This window comes from Theropithecus gelada, chromosome 6, assembly GCF_003255815.1.
Source record: "Theropithecus gelada isolate Dixy chromosome 6, Tgel_1.0, whole genome shotgun sequence".
NCBI lineage: Eukaryota > Metazoa > Chordata > Mammalia > Primates > Cercopithecidae > Theropithecus > Theropithecus gelada.
This window is the reverse complement of record NC_037673.1, coordinates 52,818,665-52,840,786: the sequence shown is the minus strand read 5'-3', so window position 1 is coordinate 52,840,786 and position 22,122 is coordinate 52,818,665. Positions and strand designations below refer to the sequence as shown.

The 22,122-nt window shown below is 38.0% G+C and overlaps 1 protein-coding gene across 3 annotated transcripts in view; it reads left to right on the top strand.

The window, feature by feature from the left end:
* Nucleotides 1-16,328, top strand: part of IL6ST (interleukin 6 signal transducer) — a 56,913-nt gene extending 40,585 nt beyond the window's left edge. For all 3 annotated transcript variants that reach the window (XM_025387413.1, XM_025387412.1, XM_025387414.1), the window contains 6 exons: nucleotides 341-442; nucleotides 616-762; nucleotides 1,093-1,233; nucleotides 5,449-5,545; nucleotides 10,291-10,372; nucleotides 11,196-16,328. In XM_025387413.1, the coding sequence (XP_025243198.1) occupies nucleotides 341-442; nucleotides 616-762; nucleotides 1,093-1,233; nucleotides 5,449-5,545; nucleotides 10,291-10,372; nucleotides 11,196-11,933 (1,307 nt within the window). In that variant the 3' untranslated portion in view covers nucleotides 11,934-16,328. The remainder of the gene's footprint in view (nucleotides 1-340; nucleotides 443-615; nucleotides 763-1,092; nucleotides 1,234-5,448; nucleotides 5,546-10,290; nucleotides 10,373-11,195) is intronic.
* The last annotated feature ends 5,794 nt before the right edge of the window (nucleotides 16,329-22,122 follow it).

The window sequence follows — 22,122 nt, the reverse complement described above, 5'->3', positions numbered from 1 at the left end:
TTAGTCATCTTGCTCCTTAGGCTGTTCTCTCTTGTAGGTAAGCCATACAAAAATTGTCAGACTCTGTAAGATCCAGAGTAATCTGAGATCGTTGTTTTATAAATTATAGATATAAATACCATCATTATTCTTAACAATATATTTTTTTATCCACTGCATTGGCAATACTTTTACAGAGATTAAGCTTGAATCCGGTACACAAAAGGCAATGCGTACTTAGACAACTGCAGTTTTAAAAGAAAATTAAGTGGTCATGAAATTACAATGTAAAATAAATTGTGGTTTTAACTTGACTTTTTCATTATGGAAAAACATGCTTAATCTGCTGTTCTTGCTTTAGGGAACTTAGCAGAGAGCAAATGCTATTTGATAACAGTTACTCCAGTATATGCTGACGGACCAGGAAGCCCTGAATCCATAAAGGCATACCTTAAACAAGCTCGTAAGTCCAAACTCACTTCTTTGAAAAAAAAAGTTTAGGGCTTTGTATTAACAAACACATTTTATCACTTTTGAATAAAGATGTATCTCATATGTTCAAATAATTTTATGACAAGGAAATTTTACTAGATTCTAAATGATTTTCAGTTAGCAAATGTGTTTACTTTCTTACAGCACCTTCCAAAGGACCTACTGTTCGGACAAAGAAAGTAGGGAAAAACGAAGCTGTCTTAGAGTGGGACCAACTTCCTGTTGATGTTCAGAATGGATTTATCAGAAATTATACTATATTTTATAGAACCATCATTGGAAATGAAACTGGTAATAAAACTGTATCAGTTATTAAGAATCAGTTATTTTTTCCTTAAGCTTTTAAGTACTAATTTAAGTCTGTTCTTCTTACGTTATACATCTTATTATAGTATGTTGGCCTCAGGAGACACCTGAGAATTTGCCTTATGGTTGTTTTCATGGATTTATTTAAAAAGTACTGCATTGTGCTTTAGAACATAAAATTATGTCAGAACATTTTAAACGTTGTTTTCTGACAAAAATACTTCGCTTCTTTAATACTTTCACAATACCGAATATAGGCCAGTTAAGCAAAAGCATTGAATGGTTGAATGAAGCACAGTTCTTTATTTCTTCCAGCTGTGAATGTGGATTCTTCCCACACAGAATATACATTGTCCTCTTTGACTAGTGACACATTGTACATGGTACGAATGGCAGCATACACAGATGAAGGTGGGAAGGATGGTCCAGAATTCACTTTTACTACCCCAAAGTTTGGTAAGAAATAATGAAGTTTGGTTTTTTTCTTTCTCAAACTTAGATTAGAAATGAACTTAGTTTATGTGCTAAAATTGTGTTAAAAAGTACGTCTTTGGAGTCATCATGATTTTTATATTATGTGGCTTTGGTTGGTTGTTTCTTTATAGAAAGTGTTATTTCTCACCTTGTTGGTATTTTATTAACAACTTCTGACTGTATTCAGCTATACTGAAAATCCCAAAAGAATTCGTATATCTTTCCAAGTGAGTTCATTTTTTTCACTGGTTTGGGTGTGTTCTTTCCTTCTCTATCCTCATTTCTTTCTTTTATAGACAGATTACTTGAAGGACTAGTCCACTTTATTCTTTACTTCCATACCTCCCTCTCAGTCTTTAGCATACTGAAATTAGGGGTCCAGCCCTACCCCTGCACTGAAACCTCTCTGGTGTCACTCAGAAGACCTCTTGATCGTCCTATCTACTGCATGCTTTTTAGTTTTCATCTTTTTTCTACTTTTTTTTTTTTGGAGGCAGGGTCTTATTCTGTCGCCCAAGCTACAGTGGAGTGCAGTGGCATGAACATGGCACACTGCAGCCTTGACCTCCTGGGCTCAAGTGATCCTCCTACCTCAGTTTCTCAAGTAGCTGGGACCAGCGCCACCACATCCAGCTAGTTTTTTTTTTTGTAGAGATGGTCTCGAACTCCTGGGCTCAAGTGATCCTTCTGCCTTGGCCTCCTAAAGTGCTGGGATTACAGACATAAGCCACTGCCTCCAGCCTTTCTATTCTTTCAACATTTGACTCTGTTGGCCTTCCATCCTTGAAACTCCCTCCTCCCTTGGGTTTTCTAACCATACTTTTTCTACTAGTACAGTCTCCTGAGTCTCCTTTTTCTCTGTTGTTTTCTTCTCATTCTCCTTTTTTGCTCTTCTTTTTTTTTGAGACCAAAAAAAAGCCTGTCACCCAGGCTGGAGTGCAGTGGTGCGATCTTGGCTCACTGCAACCTCCGCCTCCCAGGTTCAAGTGATTCTTCTGCCTCAGCCTCCCAAGTAGCTGGGACTACAGGCACGTGCCACCACGCCTGGCTAATTTTTTGTATTATTTTAGTAGAGATGGGGTTTCACCGTGTTAGCCAGGATGGTCTCAATCTCCTGACCTTGTGTTGTGCCTGCCTTGGCCTCCCAAAGTGCTGGGATTACAGGCGTGAGCTACTGTGGCTGGCATCTACTTTTAACTTTTAAATGGTTTGTTTTCCTCAGAGCTCTGTTCTTGACCCTACAATTTTCTGTTTTTGTTTTTCGAGACAGAGTTTTGCTCTTGTCACCTAGGCTGTAGTACAATGGCGCAATCCCAGCTCACTCCAACCTCCACCTCCCAGGTTCAAGTGATTCTCCTGCCTCAGCCTCCCAAGTAGCTGGGGTTAGTAACCATCATGCCTGGCTAATTTTTTGTATTTTTGTAGAGATGGGTTTTCACCATGTTGGCTAAGATGGTCTCGACCCCCTGACTTCACGTGATCCACCCGCCTCGGCCTCCCAAAGTGCTGGGATTACAGGCGTGAGCCACCGCACTTGACCCTGTTTTCTTACTTGCCTATTCAAACTCTGTCCATGGCTTTAGCCATCCTCTCTTTCCTTCCCAAATACATTTCCCCTCCCTCGTTCTATGCCACAACTATCTAACTCCTAGCCAAAGCCAGAAATTTAGATGTGATTACAATAAATGTATTTTTCTCTCACATAAGCTGAGTGTCAAGTCCTATTGATTGTGCGTACCCTTTCATCATCATTTACTTCAACTGCAAGCTCCTTGTGCTAACTTTTCTTTTCTTAGTGCGTTGCCCTCAGTGAGGTCTTCACCTCATCATCTGGCTGTTCTGTATCTTCCCTAAAGCAAACTTAACCAACATTCTTTCTTGTTCCCACTACATTTTGAATCATTATAGAAAATTACCTTATTTTACCATAATTGTAACCCCCACCCCCAAGTGCCAACCTACTGAATGATAAGTAGTAAGTTCCATGTGCTTTGTTGGTTGAATACTTGCTGAATGAGAGAATAAATGAATGAGTGACTACATAAAATAAATGATAAAAAAAGATCCTGAGCTTTGCTGTTAGGGCCAGTAATGAATATAGTTTCTGGGATAAGGTTGGTCCCATATGGTGGCATGTTAATAGATATGTTATTTAAAATAAAACTTTATACCGTAATCTTGAGAAAAATTAAAAAATAAAAATGTATATTTTACGTATTTCTGTGGAGACCAGCCATCTCTACAGAGCTCTGTATATATGTATGTGTGTATACACACACACATAAAAACCCATATATATATTTTTTGTTTGTTTTTGAGACAGAGTCTTGCTCTGTCTCCCAGGCTGGAGTGCAGTGGTGCAGTCACAGCTCACTGTAACCTCAAATTCCTGGGCTCAAGCGATCCTCCTGCCTCAGCCTCCCAAGTAGCTAAGACTGCTGGTAGGCACCACCACACCTGGCTAGTTTAAAACAATTTTTTGGTAGAGATAAAATCTCATTATCTTGCCCAGGCTAGCTTTGAACTCCTGACCTCAGTCCTCCTGCCTTAGCCTCCCAGAGTGCCAGATTACAGGCATGAACCACCATGCTCGGCCTAACATTTTTTTATTATAACAGTGTTCATTATAGAGAATTTAGACTGTAAAGTAAAATGTAGAAAGAAAAATTAGTCCTAGTCCCTTACCCCAAAATAACATATTTGTATATCCTTTTAGTCTCTTCTCTGTATATATTTTTTCCAAAAGTTAAATTATACTTAGTATTACTTTATAACCTACTTTTTTCAATTTTTATGTATAGTCTCATGGATCCATTATGGCTTCTTCACATGGCATGAGTCTTGCCAATGAGGACCTTATAGCTTAGTTGAAGAAATTTTGCATAAGTAAATCAGAAAAAGGAGAACCTGTGAACTATGTAGACAGTAAATAGAGTAGGAATGTAAATATACCAGTAATGGATAATTTTACCTTCAAAGAAGGTTTTATGGAGAAGAAAATACTTGAGCCTTGAGTTAATATGTGGACAAATAGGAAGAAGGTGGCATCTTAGCAGCATGAGCAAAGGCACAGGCTTGAAAACATAAAAGCAGATATTTAATAAATAAAAGTTTCTGCCTAAATTAGATTTGGCATTTTATATATATATATATATACACACAAACATACATACACATATCAATATATATACACACATATATCAGTATATATACACACATAAATATATATACATCCACCCATATATATAATCTTTAGCATTTAAAGAGTTAATATTTGCCAACCCATAGTTTATTCTCAAGCATTTATCTGATTTCTTGATTTCTACTGAGCTTCATAGGATAGTAGTTACTTACAAAGGGATATGTGTGGTGGAAGGATAAAATTAAGTGAGTAGTATATGGCTGCAATATTACTTTCATACATTTTTCCTGTAAAAGACTAATTAAAATTCAAAATTAACCAGAAACAACCATCAGGAAAGTCATTTTAAAAATCTCCAATATTAATTATCCCAATTAGTGGTTAATTTGATGAATAAGTCCTCTTTTAAATGCAGATGAGGATTTGTGTGGTATTTAGGGATCTTAGGCTTGTTTACTTTTTAGTTTATTCCTACTTGTGCCACTCCTCATGCCTGTTGAGCAGCTCCTAAAATTCTTAGCCCTGTATCAGATATGTCGTCTTTTTGAAAAATGGTAAATAACTCTTAAAAATTCTGAGAGTGCATTTTTATTTTTTTAGAAGGTTAAATGTGTAGTTCAATTATGTTTTTATAGCTTTTCCATTTTACCCAGTATTTATATTTGTTCTGACATAATTTCTCTGTTATACAATATTAGAACTGAGAGATAAACTTTTACTAAGATTCTACCGAATGCAGATCATAAATGTTACAAATGGTTATGTTTGAAAGCTCTAACTTACCCAGTAGATTACCCAATACACTGATCATTTTTATCCCCCAACCAACATTTTATGCTATGTGGCCAGGTTACTGTGTAAGACATAAATGGTTGGGATGTGATTTACCAAAGAGAGAAGAGGGTAAAAAACATCAAGTCTGAAGAGACCTTGAAAAATAATTAGGATTGTATTTTATCTTTTCAACAGCAAGTCTGGTTGGGAAGTTGCATTATATCTCCTTAGTGCATGTGTCAACAATTATTTCCCATCACACCTCTTTTTTTTTTTTTAAGCTCAAGGAGAAATTGAAGCCATAGTCGTGCCTGTTTGCTTAGCGTTCCTATTGACAACTCTTCTGGGAGTGCTGTTCTGCTTTAATAAGCGAGACCTGTAAGTACCCTTATTCATATTTTTGCATTTTCTCCCAGCTCTATTGAGCTGTAATTTACATGCAATAAAATTTATCCATTTTAAGTGTACAGTTTGATGAATTTTTGTAATTACATACGGACGTATAACTACCACCACAATCACACTATAGAACATTTTCATCACTTTTATAAAGCTTCCTTGTTCTCCTTTATAATCTGTCCTCTCCACAACCCAACCCCAGGCAGTCATTGATCTGCTTTTCTGTAACGATAGTTTTGCCGTTTCTAGAATTTTTATTTATTTATCTATTTTGAGACAGAGTTTCACTCTTGTTGCCCAGAATAGAGTACAACGGTGCAATCTCAGCTCACTACAACCTCTGCCTCCCTGATTCAGACTCCAGCCTCAGCCTCCCAAGTAGCTGGATTACAAGCGCCCACCACCATACCCAGCTAATTTTTTGTATTTTTAGTAAAGATGGGGTATCACCATGTTGGCCAGGCTGGTCTCGAACTCCTGATTTCAAGTGATCCACCCTTATCTGCCTCCCAAAGTGCTGGGATTACAGGCATGAGCCATGGCCAAGAATTTTATATAAATACAAATAAATAGCATGTAGTCTTTTGTGTATGTCTTTCACGTAATATTTTTGAGATTCATCCATGTTGTTGCATATACTTCTCTCTCTCTCTTTTTTTTTTTGAGATGGAGTCTCACTCTGTTGCCCATGCCGGAGTACAATGGCATGATCTTGGCTCACTGCAGCCTCCACCTCCTGAGTTCAAATGATTCTCCTGCCTCAGCCTCTTGAGTAACTGGGATTATAGGCACTTGCCACCATGCCCAGCTAATTTTTGTGTTTACAGTTGAGATGGGGTTTCACCATCTTGGCCAGGCTGGTCTCGAACTCCTGACCTCAAGTGATTCACCCACCTCGGCTTCCCAAAGTGCTGGGATTACAGGCATGAGTCACCGCACCTGGCCTACCTTTTTCCTTTTTATTGCTGACTAGTATTCTGTAGTATGGATACATCAAAACTTTTAGTCTCATCTGTTATGGAAGTTTAGGTTGTTTCTAATTTTCAGCTATTATGAATAATGTTGCTATGAATATTCACATACAAAACTGTGAGCATGTTTTCCTTTATCTTGAACAAATAACTAGGAGTGAGAGTGCTGGGTCATATGGTAAGTATATATTCAACTTTATAAGAAACTGCCCAACTTTTTCACAGTGGCTACACCATCTTGGATTGCTGCCAACAGTATTCCATATTATTACCAACACTTAGTGCTGTCAGACTTCTTTCATTCTAGTGAGTGTGTAATACTATATCATTTTAATTTTAATTTTTCTGATGACTAGTAATGGATCTTTTCATGTGTTACTTACATATTTTCTTTTGTGATGTGTCTATTGAAATATTTTACTCATTTTCAAATTTGGTTATTTTGTTTACAATTGAGCTATAAAAGTGCTTTATATGTTCTGATTACAACATTGTTAAATACGTTTTGCAGACTTTTGTCCAGTCTATGCTTTGCTCTTTTGTCTTTTTTTTTTTTTTTTTTTTTTTTTTGAGACAGAGTCTTGCTCTGTTGCCCAGGCTGGAGTGCAGTGGCGTGATCTCGGCTCACTGCAAGCTCCGCCTCCCAAGTTCACGCCATTCTCCTGCCTCAGCCTCCCTGGTAGCTGGGACTGCAGGCGCCTGCCACCACGCCTGGCTAATTTTTTGTATTTTTGGTAGAGACGGGGTTTCACCATATTAGCCAGGATGGTCTCGATCTCCTGACCCTGTGATCCGCCCGCCTTGGCCTCCCAAAGTGCGGGAATTACAGGCATGAGCCACCGCACCCGGCCGCCCTTTTGTCTTAACTGTGGCTTTAGAAAAGCAGAAGTTTTACACCTGTAATCCCAGCACGTTGGGGGCCGAGGCTGGCGGCTCAAGGTCAGATCAAGGCCATCCTGGCCAACTCAGTGAAACCCCATCTCTGCTAAAAATACAAAAACTTAGCCGGGCATGGTGGCACGCGCCAGTAGTCCCAGCTACTTGGGAGGCTGAGGCAGGAGAATTGCTTAAACCCAGGAGGCATAGGTTGCAGTGAGCCAAGATCACGTCACTGCACTCCAACCTTAGTGACAGAGTGAGACTCCATCTGGAAAAAAAAAAAAAAGCATAAATTTTTTATTTTGATGAAATTCATTTTATCAATTTTTTTCTGTGGTTCCTGAGTTTTGTGTCCTGTTTGAGAAGTCTCTGCCAAACCCAGTATCAAAATATTTTCTCATGTTTTCTTCCACAAGTGCAATAGTTTCAGCTCTTAGTCTATGATCCATTTCAGGTTATTTTTGTGCATGGTGGAAGGTCAGCGTCAAGGTTCATTTTGTTCCTACAGATGTCTAATTCCATTGTCATTTATTTTGAAAAGACTGTCTTTTCCCCATTGAATTGCTTTGGTACCTTTGCCAAAAGCAATTGTCCTTATAAGTCTGTATCTATTTCCATACTCTCAGTTCTGTTTCATAAATGTATATATGTCCGTTCTTATGCCAGTACTGCCAGTACCACATTGTCTTGATTAGTATAGCTCTATAGTAAATTTTGAAAATAGGTAGAATTCTTCCAGTATGTTCTTTTTTAAAAGAAGTTATTTTGGCTAGATTTCTTTGCTTTTTCATATACATTTTAATTCAGCTTGTCAATTTTTTTTAAAACTATAGTTTTGATTGGGATTTTGTTGAATCTATAGATCAGATTTTATTGAATCTATAGGAGAGAACTGCAATCTTAACGCTATTGTCTTTCAGTCTGTGAACCTGGTTTATTTCTTTATGTATTTGGGTTTTGTTTAATTTACTTTTGCAGTGTTTTGTAGTTTTCAGTAGACAGGCCTTACATAACTTTTTTTGAATTCATGACAAAAGTATTTTTTGTTATTATAAGTGGAATATTTAAAAATATTTTCTAATTCTTAGTATGTAGAAATGCAATTGATTTTTTAAAATATATTCATCATATATACTGAGACTTTGATAAATTCATTTACTAGTAGCTTTTTGGATTCTTTAGGATTTTCTACATACACATTCATGCTTCTTGGGAGTAATTATAGTTGTTCTAATCTTTATGCTTTTAGTTCTTACTGGCTAAGACCTCTAGTACATATATCTAGACCATATAAGAGCATTGCATTGTTCCTAATTTTAGAGGTGAAAGTATTTAGTCTTTCACCATCACATGTGATGTTAGCTGTAGGTTGAAGTTTTTGCTTTGTGGGGTTTTTTTTTTTTTGTTTTTGTTTTTGTTTTTGTTTTTTTTGAGACTGACTGCTACTCTTGTTGCCCAGGCTGGGGTGCAGTGGTACAATCTTGGCTCACTGCAACCTCCACCTTCTGGGTTCAAGCGATTCTCCTGCCTCAGCCTCTGAGTAGCTGGGATTACATGGCATGCACCACCATGCCCGGCTAAATTTTTTTGTATTTTTATTTTAGTAGAGACGGGGTGTCACCATGTTGGCCAGGCTGATCTCAAACTCCTGACCTCAGGTAATCCACCCGCCTCAGCCTCCCAAAGTGCTGGAATTACAGGTCTGAGCCACCATGCCCGGCTGCTTTGTGGGGTTTTTTTCCCCTTTACTACTACTTCCAGGGGTAAGTTCTTATTTCTGTTTTGCTTTGCTAGCAATTTTTATCATAAATGGGTGTCACAATTTGGTCAAGTGCTTTTTCTGAATCTGTTGAGGTGATATGGTTTTTCTCCTTCCTTCCATGAATATGGTGAATTTTATTGATTTTCATATATCATCCTTGCATTCCTTGGATTTTGCTGTATTCAGTTTAATACTCTTCGTGTCTGTGTTCTTGAGTGAAGTTAGTCTGTCTTTGTGCCTTGTCTGTCTGGTTTTAAAATCAGGATAATACTAGCCTCATAAAATGAATGGAAACATGTTACCTTCTCTATTTTCTGGAAGAGTTTGTATAGTGTTAATATTGTTTCCTTTTGCCCAGAATTTTGTGGGAAGGTTTCTAATTAAAATTCAATTTCTTTATAAATATATCATAGCTTTCTTTTTCTTCAGTCTGTTTTAGTAATTTGTGTCTTTCGAGGATTCATTCATGGGTTTGTCTAGGTTGTCAGCTTTACTGCTTTTTATATTACTTCCAAATGTTATAGGTATTTCCTACAGGAGAGTCAGTCTGGTAGGCTCTCACTCTTTGAAGTACCATTCTCAGTAGTCACTTTTTAAAATTTGATTTTTATATTTGAACTTATTCTCAAGATGACCCATTTCCTGTGCACTTATGAACGTCTTTGAGCTAGGAACTGTATTAACTGTAAGGAAGACATATTTCAGTAGGTTTTTGATTATATGGCTATCCTAAATGAATTTTAAATATTGTTAGCCTTTTCTTATTAAAAATAATTTGGTATCAGTGGGAACATTAATTTGTTATCTGGATTCTTTTAATTGGAATACTACAACATGTGGCCTGGATAAAGATTTTAAGTTGTTTTAATTGCAGAATTTTGAGAGTTAAAAAAAAAATTGAACACTGATTAGATTTAGCCTTGTTAATTCATTATGAATACATTACAATCCTTATAAGAAAAATAATTTTTGTTTGGGGTAGAGTAGGTATTTTTTGTTCATTTAGGTGATTGGTTTGGTTTGTAAGTTTTTGATGAACATGTTTAGAAATAGGGACTGTTCATCGTTTATTATGTGTGGTTTTACATAGGCCATTTTTCTTTTCTCTTCAGAATTAAAAAACACATCTGGCCTAATGTTCCAGATCCTTCAAAGAGTCATATTGCCCAATGGTCACCTCACACTCCTCCAAGGGTAAGAGAAAATGCTTCTGAGTTGCTTATAATATACCGACATGTTAGTAGGTATATTGAGTATCTACAGATGTACCAAAAGATATTCAAGCTGAGTCAAAAAGTAAATGAAAATAAAATGGTACATAAATGAAAATTTTAATCAAAATTTAATATGTATGACACATTTTAGGGGTGTATCACCATCATAGCGTATTTGTTCTGATATTTTAAATTGTTTAGTAAACATTACAGATGTTTGGTTGAACTTGCAAACTGAAAACTTGAGGTGCTGAAACTGCTATGTGATGGTAACTACCTCAAGGCAAGCATTTTGGATTGAGTATTAAGACCAAGTTCAACAGTCTATCATTTTAGCACTGATGAAATGATCTCTGGGAAACTACTCTAAACTCTGAATTTTAAATATGCCCCAAAGGGGAACTCGTTTGTATTTATTATCCTCCAGTAGTCCTTAAAATTTATATTAACAGAGTAAAATGTATTATGTATTTTTATATTCTACAAAATCTCCATCATTCAGATTTGATTTTCCTTAATGTTTTCTAGTTTTCTGTCTGGTTAATCCTAGGCTGCCTAGTCTAGGCATGAAATATTAAATACTATTTATAGACCATTAGCTTATCAAAATGTAGCACCAACAATATTGATTTAGACTACTTAGACTCATTTTACAGTATCTGCATTTTGGGTAGTTGACAGTGACTTAGTGACATAATGCAGGTTATTTCTGTACCACTGAGAGTTACTGGGAAGTTTCAGAGATGCATTAACTCTGTGGCTTTAACTAATACTTGCCATATACAATTTTCTCTCTTCCTTAGCACAACTTTAGTTCAAAAGATCAAATGTATTCAGATGGCAATTTCACTGATGTAAGTGTTGTGGAAATAGAAGCAAATGACAAAAAACCTTTTCCAGAAGATCTGAAATCATTGGACCTGTTCAAAAAGGAAAAAATTAATACTGAAGGACACAGCAGTGGTATTGGGGGTTCTTCATGCATGTCATCTTCTAGGCCAAGCATTTCTAGCAGTGATGAAAATGAATCTTCACAAAACACTTCGAGCACTGTCCAGTATTCTACGGTGGTGCACAGTGGCTACAGACACCAAGTTCCATCCGTGCAAGTCTTCTCAAGATCCGAGTCTACCCAGCCCTTGTTAGATTCAGAGGAGCGGCCAGAAGATCTACAATTAGTAGATCATGTAGATGGCAGTGATGACATTTTGCCCAGGCAACAGTACTTCAAACAGAACTGCAGTCAGCATGAATCCAGTCCCGATATTTCACATTTTGAAAGGTCAAAGCAAGTTTCATCAGTCAATGAGGAAGATTTTGTTAGACTTAAACAACAGATTTCAGATCATATTTCACAATCCTGTGGATCTGGGGAAATGAAAATGTTTCAGGAAGTTTCTGCAGCAGATCCTTTTGGTCCAGGTACTGAGGGACAAGTAGAAAGATTTGAAACAATTGGGATGGAGGCTGCAATTGATGAAGGAATGCCTAAAAGTTACTTACCACAGACTGTACGGCAAGGTGGCTACATGCCTCAGTGAAGGACTAGTAGTTCCTGCTGCAACTTCAGCAGTACCTATAAAGTAAAGCTAAAATTATTTTATCTGTGAATTCAGATTTCAAAAAGTCTTCACTCTCTGAAGATGATCATTTGCCCTTAAGGACAAAAATGAACTGAAGTTTCACATGAGCTATTTCCATTCCAGAATATCTGGAATTCTACTTTAAGCACTACATAAACTGACTTCATCCTCAGACTAGCTGAATGATTTTGTGCTGTTTCAGGATGTTTGCACTGAAGAAAAATAGAAAGCTTATTAGAAAACTTTTTGTTTTGCTACATAAAAAACAAGGTATTTAAATAATAAGCAGTAATATGCTTAGTGAGCACAGCTATACTGATTTTGATTAGTCATCAAAGTGGCTTAGGGACAGTTAATATAAAAGATTAGAGGAGCAAGGTGTAGACCATCTACTTCAGCTAAAATAACTTAAAAAGAGATCCATAGGCCATAACTATATGAGCCCAGCTTTTGTAATCTGCCAAAAAAAAATGAGCAGCCTCGTGTATATCAATGTACACAATATTCCTTAGGTCCCTTCCATTGGTAGTGATGCTGCCAGTTATTACTGGAGAAAAGGAATTCTAGAGCTTTAACTTGGCAGGTTAAAAGTACTCATTTTTTATTCATCAATAATTAGTAATCTCACTAGTTTTCAAAAATTTGCATATTATTGACAACCTCTTTGAAGAACTATTTCACAAACTCAACAGAGTGCCATGATAAGAGCTAGGGATCCCCCAAACTATCTCAAGCATCTAAAAAATTGCCATTTTAAAAGGCTTAAATTGTAGTAATAAAGGGGGAAAAAGAAAGTGGTAGTAAAGGGGAAAAAAAAAAAACCATAAAGCATCTAAAAGAATGGCATTTTTAAAGGCTTAAATTGCTGATGTTTATATATATACACACACACACACATATATACACACATATCATTGACCTTAAGACTTCAGAGAATTGGGTAGATGAAGCACTTTATATAGTATATATCTTCAGCTTAAATTTGTTTAGAGTACTTTTTAAAATTTTTAAGTAGGTAAAGATTTAAAACTTTTTATTTTTAGTGAATGTTTGAAGCAAACTAAGATGACTTGGGCAATATTTACCAAAACAAAACAGAACCCCAAAAAATGTACATCTTGATCTTAGCAAATATCCTTATTGTAGAGACAGTAAAGAGATGGTATGTTAATATCTGCTGTTCTGAGGTAGGGTGGAACTTAGTTCTACATTGTGATTTAGGAATTTTTAAAACCCTTTTTCTTCAAGGGAGAAGTGACCCAGGCCTCAAGTTTAATGCTAAAGCCACTAGTGTACTTATGCTGTCCCCTAACCACCACTTGGCATTATGGAGACAGAGGCTAAATATAGGGGCTTTCTTAAGAAAGTAAGAGGAAATTAGCAAGCATTATTAGTGATTGACTACTGCTATCAAGTGAATTCAAAGGAAACAGATTTTTAATGCCATATTTAAGTTACAGAAACCAGGCATGCTTAGAATAGTTTCTAGAGGTTATTGGAGAATAGAAAGCTAAGAAAACTTTGTATACATTTACAATTGAAATATAATTACACTTTTTACTCTCAGAATATTATTCACATTAGGCCTCCTGTTTATCTTTTATATTCTTGCATTTATATAACACCTGATCCTTTCAAAGTTCTTTCACATATTATATGATCGTCTTTATGAAAAAAAATGCTTTTTTCTGATATATTCAGTTTCCCACTTGAGACAAAATTAGATTAATAGAGTCACTAATTCAAAGTAGATGAGGAAAATCAGGCACAGAGAAGTAAAGGTAGGGAGAGACCCAAATTTACACAACAAGATAATGATATTGCCAGCGTTTAAGTTGGTCATCAAAGGCTGAGCTGGATTTGTCTTGCTATATGTGTCAGGAAATTTATACCTATTACATTTTCCATTTTCTCAAAATAAGTCACATGACTGTAATGTTTAGCTGCAACTTATAAGAAATAGTGTCATGAAGAATGTTTTAGTGTGAGGTTTGTACATTTCAGAGTCAGTTATACAATGTGAACTCTTGATCTATGGGAATGAGAATGGAGGATCATTGAAGGCCATGATACAAACAAATGTACATGTTAAAGCCTGTATAAAACATGGTACAGTGAGTGAATACCCCCATCCCCAAGAACACTTTATACATATTAAATGGGTATATGATTACTGTCCAAAAATGCATTCCGGAAATGAACATTCATTTGAGCACTAATATATAATGTACATCTTCTGCCCTAAGGAGAAAATAAATTATAAAACTTGTTTTACATTCAAAATTACTTTCCCGAGCATGTCTTAGAGTAATCTGTGTGTTGATGCATGTAAATTGTACTTTAGGTAGGCAAAGAAACATCTGGTTATTTATGTAAAAACTAATCTAATAAAGTTAGTGACTTTATCACTTTAAATCTTTAGAGTCTAAAAGTGGTGTTTAAAGTAACACTAGCACATCAGAGAACTTTGTCTGGACAAAACTAGTTCACTCACTGCTTCTGCAACTGCAGTTGCTCCCTTCAGGGTTATAGAAAAAGGACCCAAATGTTACATGTGTTGATATTATAACTTGTCAGTTACTGATGTCTGTAGTATCCTACCCTCACCTCTGAAAGGGATAATACTGAATAATTACTAGAAAACTATAAAACTTCACACTTTGTACCATTAAGACCTAAAATTTTAATCCTATCCTTTTTTATGATGGATCAGTCAGCACTCGGGAACAGCAGCAAGGAAAAAAAGCAAATTTCATTCACATATTCTGTGTTCATCTCTCTTCTCTACCTAATTGTTCATTTAATTTCAGCCTTGTTCCTTGATAAGGGATTTTACCACATGAAGTCATCCAGTGTCCCTAGCTCTTACTGTGAAGTTAGTGGAGTATAATTACAAATGTTACAACTTAAAAATGTTACAAAACATTTATCGAAGCTCATATTTAGAGTATCTAGTTTGAGAAATAGAAATCAATTATTAAAGATGTCTTTTTTCTACCCATTTAACTAGTTAAAGCCATGACATGTAAATGTAGAAGTAGAATAATCATACAGAATTCCCTAAAATGTTTCTGTTTACTAACATTGAGCAAGTACATCAAGTAGAGAGATCTTCCTTCATTCTGTTATAGTCCACATCATTCTAACTTTGCTCAGTTATTATTAAGAGCATATTCCTAAACCATACACTTTTATTTCAATAAAGTTTTATTTTGTTGAGATGAATAAAATATCAAAGTTATAAGCTACATAAGACAAAAGTTCAATTGTTCAAAAAAATTTACTGGGATAGCTTTCTATTATAGGGATTGTTAGATTATATTGCTCTGGTAAGATTACTTTCTAAAAAGTTTGTACTTTTCTGTAAAATAAAAGAATATGGAATCATAAAATGGCACGTGTTTTAGGGTTAGCCTAAAATTGGGCATTGTGATCGATTTCAAAGAAGGTATGAACTAGCAGGCTTACAGCCTAATCTTTGGACTGGTCCTTGGCAGCGTTCCTTTTCAGACTCAAACAGAATTCAGATAGATGTAAGTCAAAACAAAACTTTACAAAGCCAAGCATATTATCTTTTGCATTAACCTATTTCTCCATCATACATGATACTAGTATGTGCATTAGCATGATATTCTCATATACATTATATTAAAAATTAAAAGGTGGCAGCTCAGGGTGAGCTCTTCTGTTGTTCATTTGTTCCTAAATTTTTAAGGGCTTTTTCTCAGTCAATAGTTTGTACAAACTGGTTAGTTTAACTTCATTACCCATTTCATTAAAGTTGATGGATCGTGATAAGATGCATTTAAGGCCAATAGTGATAGATGTTTTTTTATCTCTTGAACACAAGCTTTGTCTGAATGATACTCTTTTATCTCTTAAACACAAGCTTTGAATGATAACTACAGGTTTTAAGTGCTGTTACATTAATACCATAATGTGATGTGTTAGAAACAAAGGGATATTTCAAAGGTAGGTATTTGAAAATTCTCTAGTCTCAATGTATATGTGTATTGAATATACTCTAAAAATAAATGTGCAATTTGCTAGTAGGACAATGCAGTGATTAGCATTAGGTATGTCTCTTTTATATCCTAGCTGTGTCCCACTTTCTTCTAAGTGCAATCCTTTCATGTTCACTTGCTGTTTTATTCTATCTACTCTTAACTGCATTTGGAAGGCTTGTTTAGAGTATAGCATGTATTTTTACCTTTGCAGTGAATTGCATGTGCTAATTGTAACCACAGCTATTTTTATGTTGACATAACTCCAAATGTTATATTAAATGTTCTATTATATATCAGCTCTAATCCCTTAAGTAAAGTTTAAGAAATAAATTCTTGTTCAAATTTTTTTCTGTATGTGGTTACTATCATCTGACTACGCATATTTGTAACAGCATTTATCATTAGTGGTGTTAGGTAAATAAGCATCTTAGCGTATATGAGGTGCTTCATGTGGGTTTTGTGACATTTTAAATGTTTGACATAATGGAATGTGATTTAAAAGAAAACCAGTACACTATCTTGGCCTTAATAACATAGAATGGAGATGGCAGATTTATCCACTAGTTTTCCAGATTTACTGTTTAATAGCTGAGGTCTGAAATCGCAGCATCCTACCTCCTAGTGGACTTTAAAAAAAAAAAAAATCTACTTGGTTGTCAAGAGCCCAAGTATGGAGGTGCTGCGCCATCTTGTGGCCGTCTGTGCCCACCCCGCACTGCTGGAGTCTCCATCCTTGCTGCAGTGAGACTTGAAGGAGATTGATACATGGCATCCTCCTGCTACTTCTTGAGGTTACTAAGTATTATATGAAACGAATCAGTCAGCAAGTCCACCTGGAAGGAAAAGAAAATCTCAACTATTAATGTGCCTTCACATTGTGATTTTATCTAAAAAAATGCAGTGAGTCAAAAAACCCACAAGCCAGCCAACAGTAAGTCCTTCACATATATACCAGTTTATAGAAATAACATGTCAGCTTTGGGCTATGTGCTCCTTTGTTTAAAATCTTCTATTTGGTTATGGCTTGTGTAGGCTCATCTTATCCTAATTTGTGTGATGGATACAGTCCATCCTGCTTTGGAAAAGATATGTAATTCCTTGAGAGCATCCTCTTTCCCTAGCCCAAAGGCAGTGAAACAGTTTCCTTGTTCAGGATTGCTTAACTTTCCATTTAAGCTTTTTCTTTTTAAATTAATACAAACTTCTACACTTTCAAAATATGAAACATATTACAACTATGTATAGGCTCTTCCATACTTAAGTCCAGTGCTTGGGCAAGTTAATGGAGTGAAGAGAATACGAGCAAAGAGGAACTGAGGTAGAAAAAGAAGAATGTGTGAAAGCAGCATGAAGCTCAGCCAACTCGGAATCAGGGTGAACAGCTCGAGTCTTGTTGCTGCTGATTGGGGTTGGCTCTTGGACAACTTAGATCATGGAAAGGCTGCTTGGGTTCTCCATAGCTTAAAAGTTCTGTCTCCATCGAGGGAGGAAAATCTACCTTTCAACTCAAAATTCAATATTTATTTTTATATACAGCTATTTTCCCCAACCGCTAAAGATTTTCGACAGATATGAAGCCAGAGCTTAGTTTTAGAAACCTGTGGACATTCAAACCTGATTCTTCTATTCCCTGTGACTATGGTTATGTCATTTTACATGTCAAAAAAGTTTATCTAGAATTGTCATTTCTTATTTTTGAGTTTTTTTAGTGAGAGTTATCCCCTCACTTAAATGGCTTCTTACTTAAACATCTGTGCATGCTGTATGAAATTGGAGTATTTCTGGGATAACATGGTGAGATATATGGTGGTAATCCAGACACAAAAATAAAAGCCCAAAAAAAAAAAAAAACAAAACCCTCAGGTAAAGTATTTCTCTCTCTTCAGCTGTCTCATTAGCCCTGGCTGTGGATGGTCCTAAGACAGGCTAGCCAGAGTAATTCAGTGGCCACAAGTGGTTTCTCCCCCAGAGTGCTGGTTTGAACTGAATGAGACTGGCCTGTTGACTAGAAATCTAATACCTCAGTCCAGGCCTACTTTCCTAGAACACTCTTCACTTAGTAACAGGTCCAAGACACAACTATTAAGTATACATCTGGGTCCTGTCCCTGTAGGGAAGGGTTTTCCTTGCAGTCTTGCCTGTAGCCAGAAGCGGCCTGTTGACTAATGATAGCTTTTAAATGAATTCATAGAAAATTCTAGCAAATAGGCTCTATAAGCTTCTATGAGAGGCATAATGCTTTTAAATGCATGGCGTGAAGGGGAATATTTAAATAAAAAGGCACTGAGATTCTGACAGTAGAAACCATAATTCTGCACAAGCATTCCGAGAATGAAAAGTCAGCCACTCTTCAGGTCAGTGTGGATTTTGCCAGTTGTTCAATCTAGACATATGAACACCAGGGCTACCCAGCCAGCATTAGTTCCTAGAAAGGACCCCCAAGAAACTCTAACTGCCACGGTCAGAATCAAGACTAGACATTGTTGCTGGGGGTGCAGGACCGCTCCTCTTCAAATGAACCAGAAGACCTTTCTGATCACCTGCTGGGGGCCACATGCCGGAGCAGGGTGTCCAAAGGTGAGCAAATACATGCCATCTATGAAGTGTTTACTGTGGGTTATGAAATCCTAGAAACTTATGAGGTAAATACCTGCACCATTTACAAACGCAGGCTCCAAGAGGTTGAATAACTTGCCCAGGGTCATGTGGTTGACAAACAGTGGAGGTCCAACTCCAACCTGATCCAAAGTCCGCATTCTTTGATGTGTACGCCAATTGTACCCAACCACTTAAGCAAAATCCTTGATGATGTCATGCCCTGGCTAACTTGTGGAGAATGCACATCTGCTTCCCAGGCCCTTCAAACTCCCCTGAGGTTCTCTTCCCCTCGTCGTCTCCCTCCACACCACCCTTGTTTGTGAATATGAGGCACCTCATGCCCTCAAGCAGCCCCCTGCCACTGCCTACCTTGAGGTGTCCTAACTGAGCCCAGAGCAGTGTTTCTCCTTATGCCCTCAAGGTTTACTCCTCGGCCGGCTCCCCACCCCTACTAGCACATACATTTGCTCTGACCCTATAGAGCAACACCTGCCAAAGACGTTAATGTGTCCCACTTTGCTGAGAATGCACCCTCACATGACCCCCTAGAGTCTCATTCTTCTGGCCAAAGAAAGACTCCTCTAATGGTGGAATCTAGCCCATGGCAACTAGTGACAGGAGGATCTCTGGCAGGGGCCTTTCCTGGGTGCTCAGTCCACGGTCCAGTCCCAGGTGGTTCTGTCGGCAGACTTCCCCGGGCCTGCTGCCTAGCGCAGGCACCTGTCCCAGCCTGCCTCACCTTCACAATGCCGCCAGCCACTCCACTCCATCTCCTGCCACTCCCAGAGGGGCTGCCTGCTGCTGCCCCACTGTGCTAACCTCATTCCCCATGCTTGCTTTCTGTCCTTTTGGGGCCTCGCTAGACCTTTCCAACCCCCTAGCTCCACACTTTATAGTTTCCGGAACATACTGAGTTTCTTCTAACCTAGCTCATGCACATGATTTCCTCTCATAGAATGTTCTCCAGTCCCCAGTTCCTGTTAAGCTGGGAAATTCTTACCGGTTCACCAAAAATCAACTTAAATAGATACCCTCTTCAGGGAAATCTTCCATTCTCCTCTCTCCTTCCCCCTGAGTTAAGGGCCTTCTATACCCTGACACCTACTGCTGGGCCTCTGGAGAGAGGCCCTGGCTCAGTCCTCTCCTGGCCCAGCATAGTGCTTGGTGTTTGGCAGAGCTTGCTTATATGAAGAGGTAAGTGGGTGAATAAACAGGTTATTTTTAATTTTAAAAAATGTTTAAAATATGTCTCAGGTTTCATCTAATCCAGAGTTGCACAGTGCCATGGGCAGTCAGGAATCTGCCTCCTTTGCACCTCCAACCTGGGATCATTTCCTGATTCCCATCCCACCCTGGCTACAGGCAAGAGCTTCCCCCACCCCCACTGAGAGAGAGTCTTGCTCTGCTGCCCAGGCTCAAGCAGTCCTCCTACCTCAGCCTGCAAGTAGCTCAGACTACAAGCTGCACTGCCATGCCTGGCTAATTTTTCTTTCTTTCTTTTTTTTTTTTTTTGTAGACACAGGCTCACTGTGTTGCCCAGGCTGGTCTCAAATGCCTGGCTTTAAGCCATCTTCCATCCTTGACCTTCCAAAGTGCCGTGATTATAGCTGTGAGCCACCATGCCTCGGCAAGAGCTTTCATTTGAAGCAAAATACATACTCAATCCAAAAGCAAAAATTTAGAGAAAATTAAAGTTGGATGGATCCTTACTAATCATTTGTCCAAACTCCTCATCCTGGACAAGGAAAATGAGGTCCAGAGAAGAGGGGCCAGTAAACTTTCCAACAGCACAGGAGAAAAGGCTGGGTTTGTGGGTTATAAAAGGACAGCACTGCCCTTTGGGAAGTTACTGTCTAGCGAGGAAGACGGAGTGAACCAGGATCAGGCTCCGCCTTAAGAACACATCAGAAAGTGCAAGCAGGCTCGGGCCACACAAAGCAGACTACGACTAACCCCTGGCCAAACACCAGGCAGCCCCAAATACAGAACAATCCCCCAATTCCTCAATGAGAAGATCCTAAGAAAAGTTTTTGGACAACTTAACTGTGTAAGCCTTACAGATGTTGATTAAATAGATGTCTGCCTATGATCCGTATTTTAAGTAAGATGATGTGGAACAATGCAGAAATACAGAATTGATTTTTTTCACTCGTACCTCATGATAGTTCCATGCAACTCTTCACCTGCAGTTGGACACTGAGGTCCTTCCTCATCATTACCAGATCCCCTTTGTGAATCATTGGCACAGGTTTTGGGAGCTCGTTCCTAACATTTCTATCTAGTTGTGTGAGAGACAGCAGACGATGCTGTCATGGAAAACAGTATTCAAGCCTTAAGTATCCACTTTTATCTTAAGAGACTTTCCCCCATCCCAATAATGTAACCTCTTACCATTTTGCTTTTTAAAATGGTCTTTAAAAAACTTTACACTGAAATCTAACCTAGTTAATATTGAGATCATATCCCAGGAATAATGACTAAATCCCTGTTCTATGACTTTGTCTCCTTTTATGCCAGTTCCTTCTGGTGATCTCCATGAGCCTCTTGAAATTAAAAATTAACATTGGATGACGTCATTTTGGTGAATGGGTCTTTCACAAACAGAACTTTTGTGTTTAAATAATGAAGAGAGGCCAGGTACAGAGGCACACGCCTGTAATCCCAGCATTTTCGGAGGCCGTGGCAGGTGGATGACTTGAGGTCAGGAATTTGAGACCAGCCTGGCCAACATGGTGAAACCCCATCTCTACTAAAAGTAAAAGAATTAGCCCGGCTGATTGAATTAGGGGACTGCTTGAGGGCTTGGTGGTGTGTGCCTATAATCCCAGCTACTTGGGAGCCTGAGGCAGGAGAATCACTTGAACCCAGGAGGTGGAGGTTGCAGTGAGCCGAGATCATGCCACTGCACTCCAACCTGGGTGACAGGGCGAGAATCTGTCTCAGAAAAATAATAAATAAATAAACACGAAGAGAGAAAGTGTGATATGAGAAACTTTGTAAGTACTTTGCTAAAGGACTCCCTCTTTTTGGGGGAAAGATTTTTCAGAAAACATTTTATGTTCAGGCAAAAAGCTGTGCTCATCCGGGGTGCCCTCTTCTGTAGAATTTTGTCATGCAGGCATGAGCTGGTGACGAGGAGAGCCAGCAGTGTCCACGAACTATTTTCAATTAATGTTGCCTCAGTTCTCTGGGTCAGACTAAACTATAATTCCTATTGTTACAATGAGACTTATATTTCAGGACTGGCCACAAGAATTTTGGTTGACCTCTGAGCAACATCCAGATATTCCCTGCCCTCTTCCAGCCCTTTGCCAAAGATGTGACTTCAAGTAAGGAGGATCCCTCAGTCCTCGTATCTCCATCAGCCCCAGCAGGGACACAGATGAGTTTATCTACAACCCATGCTCAAGTGCTCGTGGGGAGGTCATCTTACAGTCCTGCTCCCAGGACAGAAATGAATGCCCAAGCTGGCACCTAATCATAGACCTCTGACCTTAATTGAGGCAGGTTCAAAAGAGACGTCTAATCACCACCTTTTCTTT